Here is a 16,604-nt window from a genome sequence, read left to right as displayed (position 1 = left end):
TTTACGCCCCTGGATTAACACAATTTTTGAGAGAGAGAATTACTGCAAAATTATGATCTACTATTCGTTCAAGGCGCTTCGCGCCCATCTTCTTTTTCAATTGTTAACATTTTCTTCTTGTATACATTGTAAAACAATTAAACAAAAAAAAGTTCGCGGATTTTATAAAAATAATTTCGTGGATTTTCAAATTTAATAAAAATCGAATTTTGTTGAAGGCTAATATTTAAAATGTTGATCATCCATTAACTTTCCCTGGGTCATGAGAGGTCCCAAACCAAATTTGGGCCGAATCAGCCGTTTTGACGTTTATTGGATACAAACGAACAGACGACAGACAGACAAGCAAAGTTCATATATAATAAATGCCATTTTGCAAATATTTAAATAAGGTTACGAGTTTTGAGATTGTAATACATGACGTTATATTTAAAGGTTGAAAGTTTCATCAAAGTACTCTTTTTAAACCTTTACGATAATCAATGCTTATAAAATGGTCGTTTCTACGAAAAAGATAAAGTCTTCGACATTTGCTTGCTCGTTTATGTGTTAGAAATATAAAATTATTAAATTTTTGGAACTAATTCAGATAGAACTAGATCATTTTATTTATAGCGCTCATAATTTGTTCAGCCCAATTTTGTTAACCTTCTTCAGCAGAAAAATTTAAAGTTTGCCAAAATATTTTGCAATATATTGCATGGTTCATGTTTATCATATTTATACCAATTTATATATTTTATACTATTTTAGACTAACTTATCAACTTTTTTTAAAATAAAAAGGTGTTTCGATCAAAACAGGTTTCAAAATGGCCACTATAGTCAGCTAATCCAAAATGGCGAACAAATCTTTGTATCTATCTGCAGTAGATATCGTTCAAGTATGTTGTGATGAATTCTGGAGGTTTTCCGGCTAAAACTACATCGAGGAAGATTTTCTTCGCTACCTCGCAGCTTCTAAATTAAAAAATCTAATTATTTCACATGTCAATTTATAACCTAAAATTAAAAAATAATTTGTTGATTTTTTTTTCTCGTGATTTTTCCTTTCTATAATAATTCCTAAGTTTATGTTGCGGGAAATAATCGTTGATTATGACACTCAGAAACTCCATAGAGCAGCATGAAAAGCTAGACTTTAAAAATATCAAAAAAAAAGGGAATTAAGTGTATTTTATATCGAATACAATCTAGCTCTTTAGATATAGTATAAAGTCATTAAAATTCAGCGTAAAATCATAATCAAATTTAATTTTTCCTAAATTAGTTTTTGGCACCATTTCATGATTTAATTGAAAAATTTAAATAATTAAAAACATTATATACAAGTTTTCAATCGTAACTTCTCTTATTGAAATGCTATCATAGAATAAGAACAATGCTTAAAATTTCTAACGTATGAATGTAAATAAACAATTGTTTTTTGTTTACAAAATCCAGGATTGCCTTCAAAGGATGAAACTAATATGATAACCCAAAAATTGAACAAGGGCTATCTGAAGGGTTTCTTCGGTATTTTTCCTTCATTACGAGTTATAAATTATTTTGCTTTAAAAAGCAAGTTTAAAGTCCCATGGAATTTTAAATATAAGAAATAATACAGTGAAACCCTTAATAACGAATGTATTCGTTATTAAGGGTTTCACTGTAGTCCTATAAACATTGAACATGAAACACCTCAATTGTGCAGTGTAAACCGACCCAGTTCATTTAATAAGTGATTTAATAAATCACTATAGCAAAACGATTTGCTTTATGGCTACAAAAAATACACGTTATTATTGCTTTAATGTCGTCTTCTTTTTCAGGGTTTTCTGGTTATTACTGTTTATGAGAAAGTTTCCCAGTTTAATTCTTAAACATAGTTTCCAGTTGTTGTTAAAGTAAAAGTTCTGAAAACTATCATTTTAAACTAGACAGAAGGAGAAAGTAAAATTTATGCAAAATTACTGGAACTACTGTTTGCCTCCGTAATCGTAACTTCTCTAGTTTTGCTTATACGCACAAGTATGAGAAAAGCAAAGTAACTGAGTATTTGCCACAAATTAAAGTTTTACATTTCTTTATCTTTACAACCTGATGGTATAAACCTGTGATATTTCAAACTTTGATTATTTTTCAGAGAACAGAATACAAAGTTTTGGAATATAAAAGATTTAGAACATTGGGTTGCAAACATAGTGATAAGACAATTAAAATTTGTGACAATCAGTTCCTTTGTCTCTGGTAATATGTAATATAAAAGAATTTTTTTATCATTAAGATTTAAATCTTTCGTGAAATGTACTTTAGTTTGACGTGCTATGTTTCAAACATATGATTAAGATGAATATATCAGAAGAAGACTCAACATTTATACGTTATTTACAACCATGTGTTTTTTTCACACAAACTAACCATTTTTTATTTCTATTCTCTATATACAGACAAAACAAAAAAACTTTTACTTTAAAACTAAACATTTCACAAAAAGAAATATTAGACAGCTATAAAAAATATATAAATTTTAAAAAAATAGTTTAACTTTTTACATGGTAATTCAAAAAGAAATTTGCAAACATTTTTACTTTATAACTTGATTTTGCGATAAAAAATTCAATTTTTGCAAATTTTCAAATTTTTTTTGCAGATTCTAAAAGTAGAGCACAAGAGCTTTCCAATGATGTATCATTTGTCATATTTGGACATCAAGCATGGGATATAGAGGGGGGGTCAAATTGACCCCCCCCCAGCATATCCTGGTGTTCAAGTACCCCAGCAGAGATAGGGGTGTCTGAAATGTTAGTTTCAAGCTTTTTTTAGAGGAAATTTTGTAAATAAACAAACTTACTAACGTAACACCTCCCGTTTTTTAAGATTGAATAAGTGTATCGCCCCGTCCCTCGGAGTACAAAATAAAGGATATCTTTATCAATTTTGTATAAACGAAAATTAGAATGGTATCTTTGTGAATTGTGAATACCCGTTTAAGAAAAGGTAAATCTAAATTGTTTATCAAGAATATTTAATACTGAAACACTTCCTTTCCAATTTTGTATTTTAAACTTTATTTTAAATTTTATTTTGCAAATATCTTTAATATTCAGGTTTCACGCTATACATAAAAGATTGATATTTGAGAGACAGGAAGGAAAAGGAAAACAGTGGAAAATATGTAAATAAGATAGAAGGAGGAAAGGGAATAAATAATCAAATTAGTCCCGTTTTAAGAAGAAATTGACGATTGTGAATGGAAGATCCTTCCCGGAAAACTGTTTGGGGGAGGTTCGGAAGCCCTCTCGGGACGCGCATAGTAAAATAAGGTTCGGAATTGCTGTGCGGGGGAGGTTGCATTCCCTCGGTCCCTGTACTGAGGTCTGAGAGTGTGCAAATTCTACGTGGCCATCTATTGTACTTAAATATATTTGGTTTAAAACTTCAAACTCATTAACTCAGTCTTAACCTCGTTAGTTGAGAGCAGTTGAGGAGTCAACACCTCTCTCAAGAAAGCATGCAAAATGTTTGCTAATTATAAGAGGACTAGGGCTGAATCCCTTATAGAACTTGTAGGTTCGAGAGGAAACCTTTTAGGTTCCCGTTTGATAAATGTGAATATCAATTCCACTAGAAACATCGAGAATGGGTTTACACCCTTTGATTTTAATATATGTATGTATATTAAATGTGTGTGAATAAATCTTTAATAATAATAATATTCCACAGTTTTCTGGTTCTTATAACTATACAATGTTTAACGAAGTTTGTATGTTTGTAAAGATTTATTAATCTTTTAACTAAATGCATTAAAAGTTTCTCTTCAAAGTTTAACAGCTCTAAAAGTTGAATTGAATGATGTTAAACACAATTTATGAAATATTTTCTATTTTTTTTCTATTAATTGAAAATGTTTTAACTTTGGAAACTCGTAAACAAGATTCGTTTTCAAGTTGGAGCTATACAAAAAATAATCAATCTTCGTGTCCGAAAAAGTTATGATTAATTGACACCTTTCCAGTTTCCACGCCGCTAGATGAACATTTTTGGAAATTGCAAAATTATATAGAAACAAAATACGAATATCGGTTTTCTGTAACACCAAGAACACATTTGGTCTTCTTAGATAGAACATAGCAATGCCCAAATCCTTTTAATGCCATGTTCATATACCCTTTAAGGGAACTGCAAGCGTAATTTCAAGAAACTTTCCATGCAAAGAGGACAAGTCTTATTAACAATGGTACTCTTTAAACCTTATAATTGACTGATCATCGAGTAGAGAAAGCTCACAAAGGTAGCAAAGTGTTAAATAATTTAATAAGGATATGTCTGACATCTCTGATCCCATTACCGTTGTGAATCAAGTATGCCCCATCTTTAATAATAATATTTAATAAAAATTTAATGTTTTGCGTGATAACTTGTAATCTGTGGGAGAAGAAGGGTGAGATGGGTTGACTGTAATAAAATGTTTCCGGAGGATAAATATGTCAAGTGCAGAACACTTTTTATTAAATAAGATAAAAATAGAAAATAGTTTTGAACAGCTTTAACATAAATGTTTCTTATAAAGGTCAAATTGACAAGTTTTGTAAAGTATATAAATGCTTTGACAAATCCATGAAATTAAAAACAATTTGCTCATCTGACATTTGCATCAATGAGTTTGCATTAAAGAATTTATACAATTTGGTGACACACAAAATTTTTTTTTGGATGATTTGGCAAAAATAGAATAAAGAATAAATATAGTAACAAATACAAAACTATATAATTCTGTTGTCTCGAAACACAATTTACAAATGTTATGGATTTTAATAGAACAAAATTATCTTCTCATTACACATAGAAATGCGCATTTTGATTATACTAAAGGTGTAGGGAGTAGGGATAGGGTTTTTATGCAAATTTTACTGCTACGTATTAGGACTGTTCACTGTTTAGAACTAGTTCTATATGAAAACGTAATACAAATAGTTAGGCAAAGTTTAGGCATTATAGGAAGGCCGAGCTTGTTTATCTTTTCATTACACATAGAAATGCGCATTTTGAGTGTATTGACTAGGAATAGGGTTTTAGAGATAATCAATTTTTAACATAGAGAAACTAGGATATCTTAGTCATTCTAAATCATTTAAATATTTAAAAGGTATTGGACATTCCACTCTAGAAATGAAGGTTGGATTGGAATTACGTCTTCAGCATCTCTTTAAACCTTACATTTTTACACTCCATTGTGCCTTATAAATTTAAACCTTACATTCTTACACTCCATTGTGCATTATGAATTTAAACCTTACATTCTTACACTCCATTGTGCATTATAAATTAAAAAATACAAAACAATTGTTATACAGGGTGCCACTGCCAACTTCACTTCGGATTGTACAAACTAAATTTAAGATGTTTAAGTCGTGCGTTTGATCAAAAATAAAGGAGATGCACAAGGTCAAAAAGTCATGCTAGTAATGTCACATAAAGGAATGGAGTCTTTGCCACAAACTCTGAATTGTGTTAAATCAAATAATCTAAGTTTGAAATATCAAAGGATTACAACATCAGTGTGTCCATGTTGACACTGATAGCGGACAAGATCGCGCCCATTGGTTTGGCGTTGATAGAATATGAGCTCGTGTCCGGTTGAAATCGATAGCTGATGAGATCGTGCCCAGTGGTTTGACATTGATAGATTAATAGATAGTGTCCGTGTTGACATCAATAGCTGACTAGATCGCGCCTATTGGTTTGACGTTGATAGAATACGAGCTAGTGTCTGGTTGACATCGATAGCTCATGAGAAATTGTATCTGGTTTTAACATTGCTAGCTAAGTGAAGCTGAATTGTACTTGAATAGATATGTGTTCGAGAACCCTTCATGGAGTAGGGCATTGACTACATAAAGACATTTTAGAATTTTATCTTGTGTAATTAATTATACATATGATTTTGCTTGAAATACAGAATACTTTAAAAACTTATTCTCACATGAGGATGATTCAGCAATTATTTAACTTGGAATATGATACGGCAAATAAATAAATAAAAATAGAATAAAAACTCTTTAAATAGATAGATGAATAATTTAAAAAGATTCCAGTCATGTTAACGCAGTAAAAAGATTTGTTGAAATCCGACAATGCAAATCATGATCCAGAAAAAAAGAACTATCTAAAAAGTGGACCTGGAACTGAATTTAATGAATTTGAGCTATGTCGGTAAACAAACAAGTGCCAGTTCAAATTTTAACCAACAATTCAAAGTTAAAGATTAAGGAAGGATTCGAATCGGAAGGTGCAGCACCATTTAAAAGATATAGATATATTATTAATATTTATAAATGTGTAAACAATGCAGAACCATTTACATGTGTAAGAATGTATCTCATATATCGTCTATTTTTTTTCTGAAAACAATTTGTTTGTTAGTTTTTAGGAAGAAAAAAAAAGACGTAAACGTTAGATTTATTAACGCATTTATTAATATTGTACATTCCCCCCCCCCCCAAAAAAAAAAGCAAGCACTTAATAAATAAATGTCTGGAGACCCTGTAAGGCTGTAACTAATGCATAATAAATAAATGTCTCATATAATTGAGCTATATTAATAATTATCTTAATGCATGATAATATTAGTAAAATGAACATAATTGAGAAACTGCGTAGAAAGTGTTCTAACATTGAAAACCAAAATACATGATTAACGTCATGCTAGGTACTGTGCGTAAGGTTTTTACGTATTTTTTATTCATAAACTTCTATACAGTACTTAAATAGTCAAAACGTAAAAAAAACATCTAACACGAAATTAAAAAATACAAAAATCTCATTAAATGGTTGAACGCATGTTTAAAAGTGAATGCTGACATAGCATAGCACTATATCTGGATATCTTAACGTGTGGTGGGGGATGAAATTGTTTCGAGGGGAACGGTTAGAATTGGGAGTTCACGGTTATCTTTACCCTTTTTAACGTATATTTTGTGCTATGTATGTTTTGTATTGGGTTACAAATGAATTAAATATTAAGTTTAATTACGCTCTATTTCTAAGAGGTCGAGTGACATGATTAGAATGTTGCTTTTGGTTTTTTTCTCTCTCGTTTTTGTCGACACAGCAGTAATAACAAGAAAAACAGCGGAAATATTGTTTTTTTTGTTTATTCTTTAAAGTAAGAAAAATAAACAGTTATAGGTTGTTATCAATTCATATATATACTTTGCTTGTCTGTCTCGTCTGTCTAGGCGTCGGGATGTTTGTTTGTATCCAATAAACGTCAATACGGCTAAACCGATCAGGCCCAAATTTTTTTGTGGGACCTCACATGACCCCAGGGAAGGTTTATGAATAATCCAAATTTCAAAAATTTGTCTTCATCAAAATTCGATTTTCATTTAATGTTTGAAAATTTTGAAAATCTATTACATTTTTTTGATGAAATCCGCGTTTTTGTTTTGTTTTGTTTTTCAGTGTACACAAAGAGAACATTATCACAATTGAAATAGAAGATGGGCGCGAAGCGCCAGTAAAACCTAGTATATTATGTATTACTGTTTTGGAGGTAAGGTAATATGAGGGAGAGGGGAAGGGGGAGGGAAATATTTTTTGAAAATATATATTTACCCTAATGAGGTGTCCTCTTCAAGTAAACCAAGGACCAGGGACCTAAAATAAATTGTATTTTATTAATTTTGTTGTTATTTTATTTATTTTATTAGACATCTTTTTATCATCTTTAAGAGACTGTCAACATATTTTCAAGCGATACCTCATTAAAAAAATGAGTATGTCCGATTCACAACGTGACTATTGAAATCTTCTTCGGAGAGAAAATAATGAAAATATTCTTGTTTTTTTTCTTTTGAATTTCATTTCTATTATGGGTACCTTGAATAAGAAAGATTTTTTTTCGTTAAACTCATGAAAAATTTTTCAAAATGAATCTTTAAATAGTAGAGAACATTAATGCAACATTTAATAAGCAACCAGCTAATTTAAAGATAACACATGAAAACCTTTCAGCTACTGAAAATACCAAAAACTACCTTTAATTATTATTAAAGTAAATAATAAATATACGATGTGTTGTGTATTATTCCGATATCCAATACACAAGTACTTTCCACAATCTACAGACATTATTGGAAATTATTCGTAGGATTATTATTTATTTTTCATAAAAAGAATATTTATTATTATTATCACTATTTTATTATTAACATTATTATTTTTAATGTCATTACCATAATTGTTATTATTGTTACTTTTATTTTTTAATTGATCTGTAAATGATGATTGATCTCTAAATGAGCTTTAAATGATAATTGATCTCTACCTAGTAACCGGCAGTATTGAATTCTCTATGTGAACCTCGTGCCTCAGCCACTGCCAGACTTGCATTCTACAATTAAAAATATTTATTGCCTAGCTATTGCCAAATTGAATTTGAAAAGACAACTTGAATTCAATCTACAGTCTTCTTTGTACAGAGTTATGAGTGGTTTGAGTTACTCCAAAAGAACCTCAATGCCATTGATTATATTTCAAAATTGAGATTTAAGGTCAAATTGGAAATAAAAATAAATGGTAAAATGGTTCTCTAGAAAAAGTTTTTGCACAACGTTACAAAAACAAAGTTACAGTTTACCACTTTGAATTACTTAAATATTTAAATGTATAAATATCTCGGCTTTTAGGGCCCTTCGCGCTCATCTTCTATTTCAATTGTGAGCCTGAGCTGAAAACTTTAGAATGAAATATCCAATTGTCTGATCATTTTGCTTCTCTGGAGTTTAAATTCATGTGGAGAACAAGCAATATTTAAACTGGATATTAAGAAAAAGAGTGGTTTAAGCCTTAATCCTGATATCCACCATTCTAAAGTTTTCAGCTCTGATCTCTTTGTATTTATATATTTATACATTGTAAAATAAATTAAAAATAAAATTCGCAGATTTATAATAATTTCGTGGATTTTCAAATTTAATGAAAATCGAATTTTGTTGCAGGCAAATTTTTGAAATTTTTATCAGTCATAAACTTTCCCAGGGGTAATATGAGGTCCCAAACAACATTTTCAGAAACTTGAATGTTTATAAACTCGAATGTTTATAAACTTGAATGTTTATAAACTTAATAGGTTTAAAAACGAATTTTTAAAAATTAAACGTTCAGAAACTTGAATGTTTTGAAACTTTATTTGTCAATGTAAATTTTGAAATTGAATTCAAGCCATAAAAATGATTAAAGATAAATAGAAAAAAACTGAAAATACAACTTAGATATCCAGAAAGCCTAAATTAATATATGCATATATATTTAGTACATTATATAAAATATATTGTAGATATTATATTCTGACTTAATATACCATTCTTTATACCGACAGTATAGCCTATACATAAATCCCTTGTATAAAAGATAAGGGAAACTATGTTTCAAGGGTTATATCAATATCAATATTCTACATACCCACAGTTGTCGAAACGAAGGTGGGGAGTTGATATGACAATGTTTAAATGACAATTTATGAAAAATATTAAATGTTTGATTATATAACTTACTATTTGTTCGTGTCAAGCTATTAAGGAGTAATTTTGGGTTCGGAGGTTTTGATGGTGTAGTTTAAAACATTTGGAAATACTTGGTTTTTTTATTGTGGCTTGATCTGATTGGTTTGGGTGTAATTGTTTTATTTATTTGGGTTGGTTGGTTCTTGTTCGGTTTGGTTTGGTAAAACTGTATCGTTGAGTTTGGTTAATTTACCTGCTGATTTCAGCTGTAGCTGAATCCTCTACTCCTCCCTAGTAATAAGCTAGGCATCAATATATCGAAAATGGACATAAAGTAGGTTTATGATTTAAAATGTGTCATATAAATGTACTTCTAGCAATGTACTATAGTGCAATAATAAGTAGTTTTAAGTACACATACAAAATCCAATTTTTTAAGTTGCCTGCTTACGTTAATATAACAGACAAAGAAAAATCTATTATTTCAAAACAGCCTTAATTCAAGTACATATTTAAATTTAAATTCTGATGTAATAATTGAAAAAAAAAAATTCTAGTATTGTACTACAGTGTAATACTAAATATTCTCTAGTACACAGAAGAACTATATTCTTCTTTAAAGTTGCTTTTTATGGTAACAAAAAAAGATTTTTATTAGTTTTATAAGTTTTATTGTTTTCAAGAAAACGAGCACATATTTGATTACATGTCTTCAAGAGGTGCTTAATTGGAGAAAAAATATTCTCCATAACTGGTGTAAATTTGAATATCCGAGATGAGCCAACCTTTACGGTCCTAGTTTGGACTGAACCAATTTACAACTATTTAAGTGGCAAAACTGTGTGTAATATACTGAAAACACTAAACATACACTTTAGCTTTGTAGCAAAGGAAGGCAACAAATTATAATTTTAAAACAATAAAAACTAAAATGATTTTGAATGCAATAAATACAATGCCCAGGTCTACCTTGTAAACGAAGGTTCCCCGTCCACCTAGCCATCCGTTTATAAACAGAACTCCAACTTGAGAGTTGAAATAATTAAAAGAAAATGTTTTGGCAGCAGGAGGTATTTCATAGAAACATGTTTTACGAAAAAACTTACAAAAGAAAATTTCACAAGAAGATATTTTAGAAAAAAAAATCTTCTAAAATATATTATCAAAAAACTTGTCATTGGATATATTCATAGTGAGACATTTTTTAGAAATTAAGACATTAAAAAGATTTATATTTGATGATCCAAAGTCATTAAAGAATGACACTTTATGAAAGAGAATTAATTTTTATCTTATAAGCAGTAATCTTAAATAAATCACATTTTAAAGAAATTACATTTCATAAAAAAGATTTTAGCTTTATAAACAGAGAATTATTTTAGATTGGCTGGCCAAACTCTATTTTGATTTGAAGTGTAGGAATTGGATAATAAAATAGATAAAAAGTAGGAAGTCAATTTAGGGATCAAATTCAATTCGTAAAGGCTTTCATATCCTGAAGTTCTGAAGAATGAATAACCAATGAAAACTTTTGGAAATTAAGGGCAGAACCTTTTTTAACCGGTTGATTATCCCAGATACATTTTTCGTTTGGAATAATCTTTTCGTAATTTTTTTTCAGCATGTCACACCTAGCCTTTGCAGATTAGTTTCAGCATGTCACACCTAGCTACGCAGATTAGTTTCAGCATGTCACACCTAGCTCTGCAGAATAGTTTCAGCATGTCAAACCTAGCTCTGCAGTTTAGTTTCAGCATGTCACACCTAGCTCTGCAGATTAGTTTCAGCATGTCACACCTGGCTCTGCAGATTAGTTTCAGCATGTCACACGTAGCTCTGCAGAATAGTTTCAGCATGTCAAACCTAGCTCTGCAGATTAGTTTCAGTATGTCAAACCTAGCTCTGCAGATTAGTTTTAGCATGTCACACCTAGCTCTGCAGATTAGTTTTAGCATGTCACAAATCGTCGGACAAATGTCTCTGCGGGGCAAAGATTTCACCTTTAATTTCCCAAAGTTAAAAAAGTTTATCATTTTAACTACTTTGTGAATTTTCTTTCTGTTACAATTGAAAACCTAGAATAAGAATAGTCTTTGAGAAAAAGTTTTGAAAAATATAAAAATCATGGCAATTATAATAAATGTAATAATGTTTTTTATTTTATTAAAACTTTCCTGCTATATTTAACTTGAGACCCTCCATTGTTACTCCTCCTAGATAAAAATTTATAATTTCTATCGAAAATTCTGATTTAAAATGTCGCGGTTTTTAAAAGTTTTATCGAAAAATATTGGATTTTCGACAAAAAATTTCTGCGAAAATGCTTGAAATTTTTATTTCGAATCCTTTATCGAATGGATTATTGAAATTTTGCGAAAAGCATTTTTCGAAAATCTGTAAACCCTAATTTAAAAAAATGTTTGTCAAAAAAGTAGGTAAACATTTGTTGTTTTTTAAGTACAGGAATTGAGTATTTGCCACAACCTTAGCTATTTCAAACTCAGATTATTTTATCTAACAGAATAAATAGTTTGAAATATCTAAGGTTTCCGACATTGGGCTTCAATAATATAGGAATTAGAAAATTCATGTTTGTGGCAAAAACTCAATTCCTTTTATCTTGGGTTTTACATTTTTTTTGTAAAACGTGAGATTTTAGAAATAAAAATAATACAAATGAATATGTATGAATGTTCATTAAACATTTAATTTTTAACCTCCCAGTGGTAAAGCTCTCAGCTTTAATGAATAAAGTTGATGAATTATTAAGAATGAAAAAGTAAGCATGAAAATATTTATTTTAATAATTTATTAGTAAATAAATTGTTTTAAAAATTTTGTACGTGATAACCAGATAACAATAGAAGACAACATTATAGCAATACTTAAGTGTATTTGATGGTGTTACAAAGCAAATGGTTTTACCAGACACTTGTAAAATCACTTATTTTGTGAAATGGGTCTTTTTCGTCGTCATTGAACTTTTCAAAGTTAAAACTTTATTCTAAAAGTCATCTTACTATTCCAGAGTTTTCTGGTTATCCTTGTACTTAAAGTAATCCATTGATTTATAAATTATCTAATATAAATTTAATTAATTGATTTATTGATTAAAGTTAAAGTTGGTTAATTAACATGATAATTGGTTAATTAACATGATAGTTGGTTAATTAACATAATAGTTGGTTAGTTAACATATAAATTGACTATTTAATATGTTAATTGATTGATTAACAATTGTAATTAACATGCTTATTGATTCATTTACATGTTAATTGATTGAATAATATTATATAAAATTAATGGACAATTTAATTTATTGATTGATTGATTTTTACCTGCCGGGAGGGAAAGAAGGTCAACAGAAGAAATATTCAAATGTTCTGAAATCACATTTTTAAGAGATAAGTGGATAAATGTGAATCAGGTCTCTTTAACCCATAATTTGTTTCTAATTCTTTGGCTGAGAAGGAACGAACGGAAAATTATGTACTGTACCAACCTGATATCGTTGACCTTAGATAATTCTGTTTAATTGACTAATCAAAGGTTGCTATATCCAAAGATTACACCATCAGGTTGCAAAGATATAGGTATTAGAACATTTTAGTTTTTGGAAAAATCAGAAATCGTTTATTACCTTTCTCTTTATGTAGAGTAGGTGAGACAAAGGTAGATTTCCACAAGGTTCTAGGATTAAATTCATATCTTCTCAATTGTAAAACTTAATAAACAAAAAGAAAGAGGTTTAGTGTTTATTTACATTTTACTATGACGTAATAGAACAGCTTTCAAACTAGTTTCATTGTAAACAAACAACGGAAAGTTAACGGTGATTGTCAAGCTCGGTCCACCCATGTCACTGATAGAATTTCCAAACGAATCTCACACACGATTCATCAAATCCTTAGCATTGTTAATCAAAATACATCCCTAACATGTGTTCTATTTTAATCAGTGTACAGAGCCATGTTTGAAACATTTGTTTATGTTTTTTCAATAAAACTAGTTTCAAAGACAATCCAAAAATGCCAAAGGTGGAAAAATCACTCTAAGTATGAAAAACTACTAGTGCGAAGCCCTCCTTGTAAGAAAACTGAATATGTCCTTCTCTGAATATTCCCTAAATGATATATTCTAGATTTACCGGATAGGTTGGATAAGATTGAAATCATAAATAAGGAATCCTGAGACTCCAGCTAGAATTTCACTACGTTTACTCTCAACCACGTCAGCTGTTTTACTTCGCACTTCTTCATCACTATAATGATGGATCAGGTGCTAATGGACTCGGCATACAGAAGTGGTTAGTATTACTAAACACCTTAATCCTGAGCTGAACACTGCTGCAGCCATTCCTCCAGTTGCTGGGGCACCACGGGATCTTTATTATTAATTTTATATTCTTTTTCTTAAAAAAAGAATTGCTGAGAAAAGTTTGTTTAACTTTTTTGTCGATATTTTACATGTTAACTTGTTTCGCTGCAAGTCTAGTATGCGCAAAGAAACTCTTGTAATTTGAATACGGCATAGATTGTATATTGTTATTTTACATGTTAACTTGTTTCGCTGCAAGTCTGGTATGCGCAAAGAAACTCTTGTAATTTGAATACAAGGCATAGATTGTATATTGTTAATTTATAGGTAAGTTAAGGATTCACTAAACCTTAGTATTTTATATATAATACAAAATTTTACATGTTAACTTGTTTCGCTGCAAGTCTAGTATGCGTAAAGAAACTCTTGTAATTTGAATAAGGCATAGATTGTATATTGTTATTTTATAGGTCAGTTAAGGATTCACTAAACCTTAGTATTTCATATATAATACAAAATTTTTAGTTTTAAAGTTTGCTTTTTTAGCAGATCCAAAATATTTTCAATGGTAAAAAATAATAAATACGGTAGAGCGAATTTTTTGAGGAGGTTTTCCTCATTATTACTGTCAGAGTACAAATATAGCTAACTGTAATTTTATTTTAAATCCTATCAACGTCATAATCAACAAAATCAATTGAAAATATAGTTTTTATTAATTCGTAATTGAAAAAAAATGATAAAAAATAGTTCCTGCATGTTTTGACAACCAGGTTGAGATAACTCTTCATAAAATGTTTCTCCATGTTCACATATTTCTTCCTTAACAATAAACATATAAAAGACCTTCTTGCTAATAAGGAAACTATTATCTTGAAATTGATAATTTTTAAACGTGAATTCTTGATTTTAAGAACAAAGTTGAATTACTTAGCAACTAAATCAAAATGATTTTCAAAATGATATTCCTACAACAAATCAATACACTTAAATAGTTGTTTTATGCAACAAAGGAATTGAGTCTTTTGAATCTGTTCAGATAAAAAACCTAAGTTTGTAATTTCAATGGATTACACTATCATGTTGCAAAGATGAAGGGATTAGAAAATTTGAGTTTGTGGCTTAATTCCTTTTAATTATGATAACAATTTTAAGAATTTTAGAATGCTAAAACTTAGGAGATTTGTAATTTGAACAGCTAAAAATTTCTCTCTTATATTACCCCATAAATTTAAACACAAAATTAAGATGATATCTTGTCATTTTTAGTGTTTAAAAACAAAAAAACAATGATTAAAATACACAGACAGAAAGTTTATTGTTGTTTTATATTTTTCTGTAGAATTCTTGTTTAAATTCTGTCTTTTGATGAATGCTTTTGCATTTAGATAGAAAATTCTAAATTAGAAATAAATGAATCAAAATTGAATTCTAAATTGGATCCCGGAATCAAATTAAATAAATGATTGATTTTTTAAAATATATAGCCTGCTTCATCTACTCTTTAATCTGTTTAAACATTCATATATGGATATTTATGAATAAAAGAGAGGTAGCTGAACTAGTTTTGACTAGTAAAACTACTTTTCCTTCGCGGTCCTGATTAAATTTGAACTATCTAACATGGATGGATACATAACGTCAAATCATTGAAACAAAATTGAAATAAAAAATGTTCAATGACCAAGTTTGGTAAATTTTTGTAATTGAAGAAATATATTTTTACCATATTGATAAAGTAATATTAACATAGTAACAGTCAACCATCATCGAGTTGATATAACTAACTCATAAACAAAAGTTTATTATATTAGGTTTAGTCTGGAATTTTAAGCAAAATCAAAAATGTGGTCTGCCTTTTTTACCTTTAAAATTGGAGAAATAAGTATCATATCGACTGGTCCCAAGTATGCTTGTTTCTTACCTATCTGGTTTAATAGTATCAGATCTGGTCCCAAGTATACCTACCTATCTGGTATAATAGTATCATATCTGGTCCCAAGTATACCTACCTATCTGGTATAATAGTATCAGATCTGGTCCCAAGTATACCTACCTATCTGGTATAATAGCATCAGCTTTGATCCCAAGTATACCTACCTATCTGGTATAATATTATCAGATCTGGTCCCAAGTATACCTACCTATCTGGTATAATAGTATCAGATCTGGTCCCAAGTATACCACCTATCTGGTATAATAGTGGTATAATAGTATCAGATCTGGCCCCAAGTATACCTACCTATCTGGTATAATAGCATCAGCTCTGGTCCCAAAAATATTGATAATGGAGGCGCAATAATCCCAAATTCCACAGTTTAACCCCAGACTGTGATCTCTAAAGCAAAAAATACATAAAAAATAATTACTATTTAAATTAGGAAAAGGATTTTAATGTTATTTATAGGTATCTGTAAAATACAAAAGTATTTGGTAAAGTTAAAAAATTTGAATATGCCAACAAATGAAAATCTAAATCCATAAAAGAATATAAGAATCAAAATATTTTAAAAGTAAGACCTATTAGTTGTTAAAAAACTTCTAAAACATATTGTTTTGCAACTGGAAAAATTCATTAAAATTAATATATAGTGGTCCGTGTTTATATCAATACAATGAGGCGGAATATTGTAGTCAAGTTTTAATTAAAAAAAAATCATTTTCTAATTACAAATTGGCAAGTTTCTCTTTGTATCCCTGATGTTTGAAAAAAGCTTTGCAGAAATTAAAATTAAAAATAGAAAGTCGTCTTAACTGTATTGCTATATATGACGATGTCTATATTAAAATGTTGATATGT

General features: G+C 29.3%; 1 protein-coding gene across 1 annotated transcript; it reads right to left on the bottom strand.

Moving 5' to 3' along the window:
- Positions 1 to 719: 719 nt before the first annotated feature.
- Positions 720 to 15,878, bottom strand: LOC111715241 (malate synthase, glyoxysomal). Its single transcript, XM_023490548.1, has 12 exons — positions 15,861 to 15,878; positions 14,558 to 14,626; positions 13,812 to 13,871; positions 13,635 to 13,748; positions 13,128 to 13,177; positions 12,826 to 12,870; positions 11,662 to 11,700; positions 10,457 to 10,512; positions 9,741 to 9,778; positions 8,311 to 8,376; positions 7,599 to 7,640; positions 720 to 959 (listed from the first exon to the last, which is right to left on the bottom strand). The coding sequence occupies exons 2-12, from the start codon at positions 14,608 to 14,610 to the stop codon at positions 860 to 862; spliced, it is 663 nt and encodes a 220-aa protein (XP_023346316.1). The 5' UTR covers positions 14,611 to 14,626; positions 15,861 to 15,878; the 3' UTR covers positions 720 to 859.
- Between the last annotated feature and the right edge of the window lie 726 nt (positions 15,879 to 16,604).

The sequence above is a fragment of the Eurytemora carolleeae genome, unplaced genomic scaffold (assembly GCF_000591075.1).
Source record: "Eurytemora carolleeae unplaced genomic scaffold, Eaff_2.0 scaffold1739, whole genome shotgun sequence".
In the NCBI taxonomy this organism is placed as follows: Eukaryota; Metazoa; Arthropoda; class Copepoda; order Calanoida; family Temoridae; genus Eurytemora; species Eurytemora carolleeae.
This window is presented reverse-complemented; position numbering and strand designations above follow the sequence as displayed.

Excerpts from the sequence above, each read along its gene's own strand:
- LOC111715241 (XM_023490548.1), bottom strand. The coding sequence starts at position 14,610 with ATGGAGAAACATTTTATGAAGAGTTATCTCAACCTGGTTGTCAAAACA. Across the intron at positions 13,872-14,557 it reads CTGGTTGTCAAAACATGCAG|ATCCCGTGGTGCCCCAGCAA; the intron begins GAACTATTTTTT and ends TTAATAATAAAG. Across the intron at positions 9,779-10,456 it reads GGGGAACCTTCGTTTACAAG|GGAGGAGTAGAGGATTCAGC; the intron begins GTAGACCTGGGC and ends GCTTATTACTAG.